At 39.8% G+C, this 12,707-nt stretch overlaps 1 protein-coding gene across 24 annotated transcripts in view; it reads right to left on the reverse strand.

The window, feature by feature from the left end:
• Positions 1–12,707, reverse strand: part of ARHGAP20 (Rho GTPase activating protein 20) — a 109,437-nt gene that overhangs the window by 6,423 nt on the left and 90,307 nt on the right. For 17 of the 24 annotated variants that reach the window (XR_014815223.1, XR_014815221.1, XR_014815219.1 and 14 more), the window contains 5 exons: positions 10,525–10,703; positions 8,989–9,150; positions 4,229–4,338; positions 2,093–2,282; positions 306–420 (listed from right to left, as the gene is read on the reverse strand). Coding sequence is in view for 11 of the 24 variants with exons in the window: in XM_084976000.1 (XP_084832126.1) it covers positions 306–420; positions 2,093–2,282; positions 4,229–4,338; positions 8,989–9,150; positions 10,525–10,703 (756 nt within the window). In the remaining 13 variants the exon portion in view is untranslated. The remainder of the gene's footprint in view (positions 1–305; positions 421–2,092; positions 2,283–4,228; positions 4,339–8,988; positions 9,151–10,524; positions 10,704–12,707) is intronic. The other 7 variants (XR_014815224.1, XM_084975998.1, XM_084976002.1 and 4 more) reach the window with 2 other exon arrangements.

Genomic DNA, 12,707 nt, shown 5'->3' on the forward strand with positions numbered 1-12,707 from the left:
TTTCAACCACAGCAGTTCTGTCCTATACGTTGGGGTTCCTTGTGAAGTTTCATATAAAAAAGGTTACAAACATCATACCATGCAATGCTGCCACTAACAACTTCTTGGCGTTTGGAACCTCGCTTATACATTTCTTAACCCTGCACCGCCTTAACACACTCTGACCTGGCAGAGCTTCCAAGCGAGAAGCTCGGGCTGCCTGCCCACTGACCCAGGTGAGAGGCTCCCTGCACCTGAGCTGCTGTGCGCCAGGGTGACCACTGTCCCAGCTGCTACACAGACAACAGTCCAATCATTCACGGTACCTGAGGCGTTCTCTCTAGGATCGCGTCTCACTGAAACTTCTCCCAGGAGGGAAGTGATTTCTTCTCCAAATATCCTACAGCAATTTTCAATCAGAAATTGTATAAGCAGAGAAATCTGTACAAAAAAAGGACACTAATGAAGTGCTACTTCTCATAGAGCACGTCTGTAAATCACTTTCATACATGAATACCGACTGTAACAAAAATGCAAAGGAATCCTGAGAAAAATTCATGTCTGCGTTAAAAGTATACAAAATCGTTTCCTCTAAAAAACTATGATACTTTCGAGAGTAGGTTGAGCATAGAAATTAATTTAATTAGTAGACTAAAGTTATTATTTGCAGCCTTGGCTTAATGCTGACATTTTTATACCAATAGTTCTGTCTTTAAAATTAGGGTAATTTAAAATATTTTCCATAAGGCCTTTGGAGCGAAGAAATATACTTTCTCATTAAAATTCATGAAACTGCATTAGATTAAGCCTATATTTATTTCTTCTGTAAGAGGCAGGTGTCATAAGTGTGGGAAGTGGGTATCCTCTGTGGATTTATTGTGAAGAGAGACACAGCTTGCATTGTGCCTGATGAGGCTCTTCCTGTGCATTTCCTTCCCTTAGGCTTCCTAACAGGACGTGCTGGGGAAGAGGTAAGACTTTTACTAAGGAGCTTTGTGCCTCCACTGAGATACACTGGAACCTCTACATAGTTGTTGTTGTTTTTTTTTGTTTTTGTTTTTTTTTTTCTCTCAAGAGTTGAGGCAAGGGAGCAGGCAGGATGTTGCGAACAAGGTGGACCAAAATCCTAACCCCTTTCCTAACCACCAGGCACCACGGGAGTGTGATTTCAAGTAACTACTGTATGACCTAGGTGTTATCACCAGCTCTACTTTTTAGGTGAGGAAACTGGATCAATGTAAGTAACCCTGCTCAAGACTGTACATCTTGCAAGTGGTAAGGCTGAGAATTCAACCTTGCCCTGTTGAATTCCAAAATCCTTATTTCTTTTTAAAGTCCTATCAACTGCTTTCTTATCCTCTGTGGTTTACGTCAGCCATGGTTGTTACATCTTCTTAAAAGGAAAAGAGAAGGAACCCAACTGCTACCACTTTTTTTTTCTCTTCCTTTTGTTACCACTGCACCTGTGGCATATGGAACTTCCACAGCTAGGAAGGGTGCTAGGGGTCAAATCGGAGCTGCAGCTGTAGGCCTACTCCACAACCATAGCCACACCAGATCCTTAACACACCGACTGAGGTCAGGGATTGAAGCTGTGTCCTCATGGACACTATGTCAGGTTCTTAACCTGATGAACCACAATAGGAACTCTCTGCTTTCACTTTTTTGCTCAAGAAATCATCTTTCTAGGGAGTTTCTATTGTGGCTCAGCGGGTTACAAACCTGATTGGTACCCATGAGGATGTGGGTTCGTTCCCTGGCCTCACTCAGTAGGTTAAGGATCTGGTGTTGCTGTGAGCTGTGGTGTAGGTTGCAGACCAGGCTCGGATCCTGCGTTGCTATGGCTATGGTATAGGCCGATTCAACTTCTAGCCTGGAACTTTCCATATGCCTCAAGTGCGGCCCTAAAAATTAAAAAAAAAAAAGAAAAAAGAAAAAAGAAATAATGTTTCTATAGTCTACCAGGATAGGATAAAACACTCGTTGTACTCAAATTTATAAGGAGATGTACTTCAGTTATTTAATAAAATGTCTTTCAGAATTAATACCCTGAATTTTACATTCAAAATGGGGACTTGGTCCCCCAGGGCATAAAAATGAAAAACTTCATTACCTTTTTTGTAAATTCGCCTTCTTGTTCTGGGCTGGCCGAAGCAGGAGGACAAAGAATGCTCGGAGCAATGCACACCGCTAAATTAAATGCAGTCATCTGATTGGATGAGGACTGCTGCTCAATGTTGTGTAAAACACCAAAAAGATATCTCAGGAGAGTAACATTGGCTCTCGGAAGTTGGTCTAATAGCCTAAAGACAGAAAAATGTACTCTGTAAGCAAACATTTCATAGAAAACTTGTATAGACAAGCATCTCTTGCTTTTCGTGGAGAACCACGCAAGGCAGGAACAAGTTCAGAGGTGCGGGTGTGTCCATTAACATCGTGCATGCTGAGAGAGGACTGCCTGTACAGAGGCGAGAAAGCGGGCGCTGGGGATTTATTTCCTTATTCTGTGCCCTGTCCTCCCAACCCAATGGAAATGTAAAAGAATGCAGAAAGAAAAATGGTTCATAAAAAAAATGCTGCCTAAAAAATTTATCTGAAACTTGTACAGTGTGTCTTAGGCAAATCCTGTAACATTCCAGAATATTCTCAACCAACCCCCACTCTCCCTCAAAGCTTTTTGATGGAATTAAACACAAATTACATTTAACGTGCTCACATATACGTCAAACTTAAAATAGTATTTTTCCTGCTGGTCTTATTTTGGAATGGCTAAGGGATTTTTTAAATTATCATTCATGAAAGATGATTTTTTTTACTACCATACAGAAAACATATATGTTGATATTTATGGTATTGCTCTTTTCCAACAAGAAGAGTTTGTAACCTGAGGAAGAAAATGCGTATAGTTTTGTAGGGACAAATTACGAAAGACATCAAAATGGACCAAAAGATTACTGAATGTCTTCAATGAAAATCAAGGCATTGTCTAGCGTACCCTTTTGGGGTATCTGATTCTATGGGGACCCAAAACCTTTGAGTTATTTTACAAGTCAAAACTGTAGATTCCTGATAGCAATGCACTTAACACTTGTCTATCGACTTGACAGGTCTGATTGGTAGAGACAAATGACTTATTTGCACACCCCCTGCCTTCCATGTCCTAGTAGAAAAAGCCAGTTTTTACATCTATTTGTAAATTCATTTCATCATTTTTGAAGTGGTAGCTTGAAGTCTCCTTTAAACTGGAAATAACATTTTGCTAATTCTCTCATTAATTAATGTTTTAAATACAATCTTTCACATGTGTTCACTTTACATTTGTATGAAAACCTTCATTTTACCCTCTTAAAATTATCATTTAATGGTTTATAGACTATAAATGAGCAACAGAATACAGAATCTGATGTTCACCATTTCTGCAAAGTTTGGAAATCAACTGCAATGGAAGCAGAGACGGTGTTTTGTTACATGGCTTTGATTCTGGTCTTCCAGACTTACACTATGTTCTTCTACTAATCAAAGGTATCTATCAGCAGCAATATAGAGATAATAATCTGTATTTGAAAGCTGCTCAAGAAAAAACTGTACTAAACAAGCATATGCAAATGAATGATACTGGGATTCTTGGGTTTTCACAGAACTGGAAATACTGCTTTTTGTTAATGGACACTTACTTCTTTCCTATTCTCTTATAATGCAGGAAATACTCAATGGGGGTGGCAGGATCTGCCAGAGACTTCTCTTTGCACAAGTATAGACAGTGCATTCTTTGTGACTTTGCAACTTCCTTTTTCTGTGACACTTGTCCCTCTGAAGTATTTCCACAGACCCTTCTCCACATAGCACTGAATACACTACATTGTAATTCTTGGTTTTATCCATCTATTCTACTAGACTGTGAGCTCCTTGAGGGGAAGGAATTTTCTCTGTATGAATTCATTTGCTAAATGAAGTGTATAGAGAATTGTCTGGTTAGTTGACTATTTACCAAAACTAAGATCATAATTAGGTCTAATAGTTTGTAGCTCCTACCAGCTTCGGATAATATGGTAGGTGTACAATGGTCAAGTTCCATGTCAGTAACATTAGGGAAAGGATAACAGCCATGATAGTAGTGAGTATGAATCTATTTTTAAACTGGTTCCCATGGGTGTGACTTTGATCATCATTATTATATTAATAGACAAGCTTAGAAAATACGAGTTCTTTAAGAAGCATTTTTGAGAAATTACCAAATCAGAATAATTACCTTTGAACTGCATTTATTTTCTCTTCATCATTTCCTTGATCCATGACACAGACCCAATGATCATAGAGATCTGATGAAAAAATACTTCCTGGGATATTTCGTAGAAAATCCTTCATAGGGAGAAAAAGAAATATTTTAAATTATTATTCTCATACTGAAGAAATTAGAAAGACACTTTATTGGAAAGTTCAGTTAAGGTCTCCCTTCTCAAGAATACACAGCGCTCTGTGCCAACCTTCCAATGATGTGCACACATACAAACATACAATTTAATTTTCTTCTAACAAAGACCAGAGGGAAACTGGAGTCGGGACTAGTGATAAAAGACAACCTGTTTGGGCTGAAACTTGTTTGTGTACGTTTTGGCAAACCTGCATAACATGGCAGGGTTGGGCGAACCATCCTAAATCCTTTTAATTTCCCTTCTCAAATCACTAGTTAAAAGAAATGGATGAATATATTTGCAAGAGTCATAATGTGGTAGTCAGTCACCCAGTCATCCTACACATAGTTATTTATCTGTGCCAGGCACCATTTGAGGTGCTAGGGACAGAGCAGTAAATGAAACGAAGTCCCTGTTATCTTAGAACTTTATATTCCAGGGGCATCCCTGAAGAACTCTGTTCAGAGGTAGTTTCTCCCCATGTTCCGCACAGAAGGGCTCTTGCGGATTGGGGGTGGGGGAGGGGAGGCATGCCACGTTATTGGCTCTGGAAGCCTGGACACCATCCTGATGCCTAAAGTACACTGAGTAACATGTCCCAGGTTTCTGGCCTTCAAGACCCTTTTCTGCTGAGACCTTTTTCTGCAGGTCCGGGTGTGGAGAAACCAGATGATGACACAAGCAGGATAGAACCAAGGGAGTTTGTTGTTGGACATATGTTAAAAAAAAAAAAAAAAAAAGCTAATAAATAAACTAGATTTGGTTCTGGTCCTATGATTCTTTCTGGGCTAGACCTGCTCTCTCTCTTGCTTTCAGCAGGGTACTAATAAGCCAAGCCTGCAAAGTCTGATCTCTACCTGAGTAAACTTCAGGCAGAGAAAACTCCGTTTCATTTCTAAGCATTGTACCCACAGTTGACTGTCCTCTTGCACGTTCTTACTTATACTGTGGGGAAAGGTGAAAGTCTGCACTTGAATAATTTTAGTTCTGGCTGTTAAATCAAATCAGCTATTTTACCTGTGTGCCTTACGAAAGGCAATACACAACTTGGTGCTTATGTGTCGGAGGCTGCAGGCAGTGATTAGGTTAGCATGTTCTCCCCCAGCTTATCAGCTCCATCAGGCCAGGGTCACAGCCTCACCTTCTACCTTATACACCTCAGTGCCAAGCACAGGCTCAGACATAGTAGAGGTCATTCCCGAACTGTTGCTGTTTGTCACATGGCCAAATATTAGTGAGGGACAATGGAAGGTCAACTAACTGTAACTGAGATTCTAAGATGATTTTTAAAACCTCTTTGTAGACATGTCGCCTATCATCATACAATTTTTTTTTTAGAGTGGTTAACAGGTAGGAAGATGATTGATTCAAAGTCTTTCTAAGCTCTATTATATTTTCCAGTAGACATGTACCGGGATACTTGTGATTCAGATGTGTCATCATAAAAGTTACCTCTTTTTGGGTACAGCTATCGAATTTTCATAATTTCAAACTAATTTTAGTTGCTGCACCTACTCTAAAAGTCAGATTCAGAAGAGCCAAAATTTGGTGTTTCAAAGTGGGGCAGTGACAATAGCTCTCTTTTTAAATCTCAGTGGAAAACATACTTATGATCTGTCTTGAAGAAAAACATCATTAAATCTTAAAACCTACACTTGAAAGATAATAACTCCTAACATCTCAATGAACTCTCCACAGCTGGAATAACAAGTTACGAAATAACAAGTACCACCACAGCTGAGAAAGGATGTGAGAGCTGGTTCTGAATTACAATCACCAACTCATTGCACTCAACGGAAAGTTCCTCCCTTCCAGAACCAGAACCCAGGCCGTCAACAGAACTCCTAAATTAATTTCAAATGAGATTCCTACAGGATTAAAAATGAACTTTTCCTCAAGCAATTTTCTTCCATTACAGTTTTAAGGGTTAAGTTTATATTTAAGCCAAAACCAGCATACATAAAAAAAAATTAAAGGAAAACTTAAGTACCACTTCCAAATAGTCTTACAAACAAAACAAAACAAAACAAAAGCTCAAAAAACTTCTGGCAAAAAGTATCTCCTTTCTTGCAACCACTTGGAAGAAATCAGAGTAAAACCCAGTTACATGATTATAAAACTTTAATAAATCGGATCCCATCTAACCAGACTTTTCAATCATTTGGATTCTTTTTTGTCTTCTGTTTACTCCTGGACAAGTATTATTTCTTCAAGTTGAAGTACAGTTTAACTCTTCTAGAACCATACTTCTTTATGGTATTCCTTAACAATTTAGCACAAAGTTTTAAGAAGTGTAGTGCTATGAAAAGTAGCATAATAAGGAAAATTTTCTAAAACACAGGCTTTAACTTCTTAAATTAAGAGATGAGAGAAAGGCTAATTACATGGTAAGACACAAAAATTCATCTTGCATACATCTGCACGCATGACATATATCTGGCCAAGAACACCATACATAACTTTATTGTACTCCAGGATTTGAAGGGTAGTCACAAACGTTGTATAACATAGACTAGGTATCACAGCTCCAATTCTCCAGTTTTTTTTTTGAGTGATACTTTATTGTGAGAGTCTATGGCTGAGGTTGTTTAAGAGTAGACATGGTCCTTTAACCAAGAGATACCTGTTTAGCAAGTTATAAAGTATGATTCTGTAAGCCATTGATCAGGAGTAGGGATATGCAAGCGTCTTTACCATGTTTTCCTTAATTTGGTTGTTATGCTCCAAGCCCTGGGATGCAGGCTGGGGCCTTGACTGTACCCCTGGCTCTTGTCTGTACCCCTGGCTCTATTCCAACACGGATGGGAGACTGGAGACAGACGTTGGTCTGCAGAAGCCATTGCTGGGGTCAAAAGCTCTGCTAAAAGCTGATTTTGACTCTAGGTTTTCCCAAAATGTAGGATGTTATCAAGAATGTGGGGAGGAAAACATTTTAGAAGAAGTCTAACTCAACTATGAATGTGATTTAACCAATCACAGCAGGGGTTCTAGGTTTTTTGCCATAAGTAAGCTTATTTGCCATGGACATCTTTGACACAAGCATTTTTGCTACAAACGCTTTTCCATAACAAACTGCCTGCAAGGCAATTCTGCCATAAAAGATAAAATAAAAAGTAAATGAGGGATATGAAAGAGAACATACTGAAACCTGAGAATAACAAAAGTAAAAATATTTTATTGCAAAATATAAAATATTTGAATGCATTTAAAATATGTGTAGATTCACGGCAATACTGCAATTAACTGATATTATTTTGTGGGTTGTACTTAGGCACCTGTCTTCCATGTCTTTCATTCACAGTATTTTATACTTTGTTTCCTTTGCTTGTTGATTAGTCTTGCCCAGTATCACACTTTTTCTTATTTGCTAAATATCTTCCTTTACTAAGAGAGGCATCAGGTTCCAAATACGAGGATGCATATTTGTGCCTGAGTTTTTGAGAAAGCCTTCCACACTGTTGTTTGTTCTTGGGTCCTGTCATTTGCCCACTGATGAACGTTCCAAAGTTCTAGGGGAAGTATGGGTTCGCTCTATGCTATTAAGGCCCCTTGACTCTTTCTCCTTCAGTGTAGTGTGGCTCAAAATACAAAACCAACACTTGGGACAAATCATCATCTGTCATGATTTTTAAACTGTATATGTCAAACCAAACTGTCAATCAGTTGTTTTTTATGGCAAAATTGCCCAATGGCCAATTAGTTATGCGGTAAAAATGTTTGCAGCAAAAATGCCTGCAGCAGAGTAGCCTGCCGTGACATACCAGATACCTGTAGGATGAAGATTAAGAATCATGAAGAGTGCCACACGCAGTAAGGGTTTCATAAAAGTCGGACTGGATGTCAGAGTCATTCTGACTCCACTTTTACTTTTAAAAGGCATTAGGCAATGACTGTATCAATGAATGGAATTTTCAGTGGTCTCAGTGAGCAGTCCCCCCTGCCCCCCCCCCCCATTTTCAGGCAAATGTTTGTTTATTATGGTCAGCTGTTTCAAAGTTTCATAAAAGTTTGTTTTTGAAAAATGTGCCCTTATTAGGAAGATAGTGAGACTGTGAGGAAGTCATTATAATCAGGATGTTTATTCTGGTAAAGATGCTGGTGTATTAGGATTATTTTATATTTTTATTTAATTAAAATTTTTTTTCCTTTGCGTGGGCTGGCAGACCTGAACATGAGGTGAGTGGTGTGGGAGGAAAAATTTTAAAAAGCACATCTGACATGCCACATCATTAGCTGTGGCTTTTAAAGGCCAATGGAATTTTGTGAAGTGTTTTTAACACTTTTTTTAGATTTTTTTTTTTTTTTTGTAATGGCTGCACGCATGGTATATGGAAATTCCCAGGCCAGGGACTGAATCCCAGCCACAGCTGTGAACTACGCCACAGTGCGGCAATGCCGGATCATGTAATCCACTGTGCCGGGCCAGGGATTGAACCCATACCTTTGCAGTTGGATTCTTAACCCACCGCACCACAGCAGGAACACCTGATTCTAATTCTACTATGGTCCTTTGCAGATGGGAATACTGTTATAATGAGAGAAACCAAGTTGTCTTTCTCCAGAGCTATGGGTGGATAAAAGGGAGAATTTCCCCTACCTTTAAGACAGATGCTATCACGAAAATAGATTCACAGTCTAGTTGTACTTCAACTCCCGAATTCAGTTTCTCTTTCAGCTCTCTGCAGGATTTCACATTAGCTGACTGTCTAAAGATGCCTTTTGTGAGGGGTCCTTTCTGATTAAGAAGGGAAAGCATATCCTACGGGGAAGTAAAGGGAAAAAAACCAAAATGACACTTCATGCATAAAAAGCACCGGAACGTACACCTGTCCTCTCCAGCTGCCAGGGACTCGGGTGCACCCGGGGAAAGCACTGAAGGGTTGGGGTGAGTGGCCCCTTAGAGGATGAAGTCAACTTGCTTCTCAGTATCTTTACATCTCTTTTGTCCTATTTACTCTCGCTGTATTCAAGGTCTAAAACATTTTACTTTAAACACTTTCATGAGACTGTCTTTTTTCAGTGAACCAATAGTCACTTCACCTATTAACCTGTCTCTCTCCTACCTCACTACTCTTTCCCTGCTATTCCCTAATACGGACTCTTTCCCCCAGATATGGAAACGTTCTTGCCAAATTCATTCTCCACTTGCTTAGCTTTCTTCTCATGTGACTTTACACTCCATCCTACTTCCTGTATTTATTTCCTTCTTTAAAATCAGTCTCTAAAATCATCTCCTCCAGGGAGCTTCCTTCATTCCATTCCATTCTGATCAGTCTTTCGTTTTGCTTTCTTTCCAGCTTTGTGTCCTTTGCTTGCCATGTAGAGAGAATGGGTATTGGAGACAAGCAACCCATTGGCTCGGAAACATAAGCTATGGCACATATTTGCTGCGTGACCTTCAGTAAACTTGAGAGTCTTATTCTTTAATTTGGAAAGCAGGAATGATGGTGATGGTGATGATGATGATAGCTGCCCTCTAAATCTGCTGTGAATGATAAGCGATAAAGTGGCTAGACTAGTGTCTGGTGCTTATAGATGCACAATATAGGATAAAGTTCCAGGCATCTAGCATAGTGCTTGGAGGATACAGGACACTCAGTAAATGTTGCTTAACAGTGATCATTTACTATATGAACTGGGGACCATATTTCCTCAGTGGCTTTCATCTGATCTCATCTACATACAAAAGATAACTAACTGCCAGAGAATGCATCTTTATACTTAAAGACTTGGACTACAAATGAAACACATGTATAAAAAAATAGAAGATTTAGTCTCTGCTGCTAAAGTGATTAAACGAGTTTCTGAACAACACTGGGTTCAAGAAAGGATGTGAGGGAACTGTTGAGACCTAGTGTGCATTATCTGCCTGGAGAGCAGATTCTGATTGACCTGAACAGGTTCATGTGCTCCTTCCTGAAAGCAATAGCCTAGGTCACCTGTCCCTATTATGTCTGTCTTATGACTCTGCAATAGCTCAATCAGGTTTTTACTCTTTGAAGTAATAATAAAGGTTCTCAGCCAAAGCCAGGGGTGCCTATACTTTTCCCATTGGGGGCTGGATTTACCTCTCAGAGCTCTCTTTTCCCAAACCTCCTTTCCTATTAGTGTTACAGGCCAAAATGAGACTCACCAAGACAGGTCTGGGCAGATTGTCGTTCTCACAAATATTCTGCAGAGAAGTCCCGAACAGCTGACCTGGCACTGGCGATGTTGGTGACATGGGCAAGGTATCCACCTGAGTGCTAGAACCCCGCCAAAAGGTCCAGTTTATGATGGATCTTCTCCTTTTAAATGTCTTCTGACCTGAATCTGAGGAAGAAGTGAGATTATTAGGAAAAATGACTGAATTAACTTAGTCTTATTTCTACAGTTTCCATTTTTATAGTATGTTCATTACTATGGCTCAATATTTTATAAATTAAAGAAGGATCAAACATTTGGGTTATTCTCCTACCCACTTTGAGGACATCACTAGTCTATTTAGTTGAGTTTTTTTTTAGAGCCACACCCATAGCATATAGAAGTTCCTAGGCCAGGGGTCGAATCAGAGCTACAGCTGCTGGCCTATGTCACAGCCACAGCAACACAGGATCTGAGCCATGTCTGAGACCAACACCACAGCTCATGGCAACACTGGATCCCTGACCCATTGTGCAAAGCCAGGGATCAAACCTATATCTTCATGGATACTAGTCGGATTCGTTTCCACTGTGTCACAATGGGAACTCCTTAGTTGAGTACTGACACTACCTTTTCAAAGGTAAAAGAAGGGAACCAAACTGTTAAAACTTACAGCAAAAAGTGTTCCATACCAACACCGATCCCATTTTAAAGATGAGACAAAGCATGCAAAAGAGCTATATGTGACTACTATTAAATAAAGAAAAAAGGAAAGGAAGAAGAAGGAGAAAAGGAGAGAGAAGGAGAGGAGAAGACAAAGAAGCAAGAGGGGAAGAGGAAAAGGAAAAAAAAGAGGAAGAAGAAGAATTAGGAGAAGAAGCACTGCCTCTATTAGGATGCTCTCTAGAAACAAGAAAGCTTTATTACCCGATTTTCCACTCCACTACTGATGCTACAGACACGGAGCTAATGTTCTACATTTCCCCTCCTTTCTTTCCAACTGCAAAGACTTTCATGTATCTTTTTGGTTCCTGTCTTTAAGTAGCATGTTTAAGGCAGATTGGATGGATGTGGACATGAGTGAGACTTGACTCTGACATGGTAAAGTTTACAATCTAATGGGGGAAAAAAACTTGTGATAGGTGAGTGGGAGGCAAGCAGGTATATTAATAAATAAATGTCATGAGGGAGGACCAAAGGCATTCAGAAGGATAAGAAGGTACATCTGTCTACCCATTAGGAGTGAGGGAGTGATCCTGGAGGCATCTGCATTTGATGTGAATTTTGAACGAACACAATTTCAACAGCTAAAGGATCTAGCATTGTGACCTGCATCTAGTAAGTACCCAATAAATCTTAATTGAACTGAGGAGGTATTTAGGTGGAAAAAGAAGACAGAGTGAACAGAATAAGCAGAAGAAAGGTCAACAGTGAATCATGATTTTGTGAGATCATCATTCTAAAACATTTTTGATGTCATCTGTATCTAATTTTAATGTGAAAAATTGATGGATCTTCATAGACAGCTCTTTAAGGCTCCTTTTGAACTTTTTTTTGCCATGCATGCACCCTGGCCCTCAACACACACACAGGTAACAACTATAAACACTGAATGAAATTTAAAAATATAAAAGTCTAACTGAAGGCATGAAAGAGTGACCAAAAGAAGGTAGACAGTGGAGGTAAAAGTTTGATACTCGGAAGAAGGGAATGGCAGGGCACTGGGTAAGTTTCCCATTTTTACAGCTTTTGGCCTGAGAACAGGCCCCAGGGTGGTAGGGGTGACTAAAATTGGGAAAGAAACCTACACTCTTACTGGCTTGAAAAAACCAGAGAATGCAGACAGAGGTAACCACAGTAGCTAGAAAGTGAAGTGTGTGTGTGGGAATCCCATAAAGGAAAAAACTGAGTAGTGGGAACCCCAAACATTGTGTATAGATTCTGCCAGAACCTCCAGCTGATCCCTGAAGCATGCATTTGTGGGGCAGATTCAAAACAGCTTACAGTTAGGACTAAAGGGGCAGAGATATGAAAGGCCATAACCCCCAGGGGGCGCCCACACAGGGACAGTGCACAGGATTAGTCAGTGTACACTCTGGCTGTGTGGCCCTGACACCTAACCACACTGCCAGAGATGATGTTCAGCTACTCAGCACTTCCTGACAGTGGAGTGATGAAGGAGATATTTTCAGG

The sequence above is a fragment of the Sus scrofa genome, chromosome 9, assembly GCF_054392235.1.
Source record: "Sus scrofa isolate SSC_HxYL_T2T_F1_AM1 chromosome 9, Sscrofa_HxYL_maternal_Yorkshire_Landrace_v2.0, whole genome shotgun sequence".
NCBI lineage: Eukaryota > Metazoa > Chordata > Mammalia > Artiodactyla > Suidae > Sus > Sus scrofa.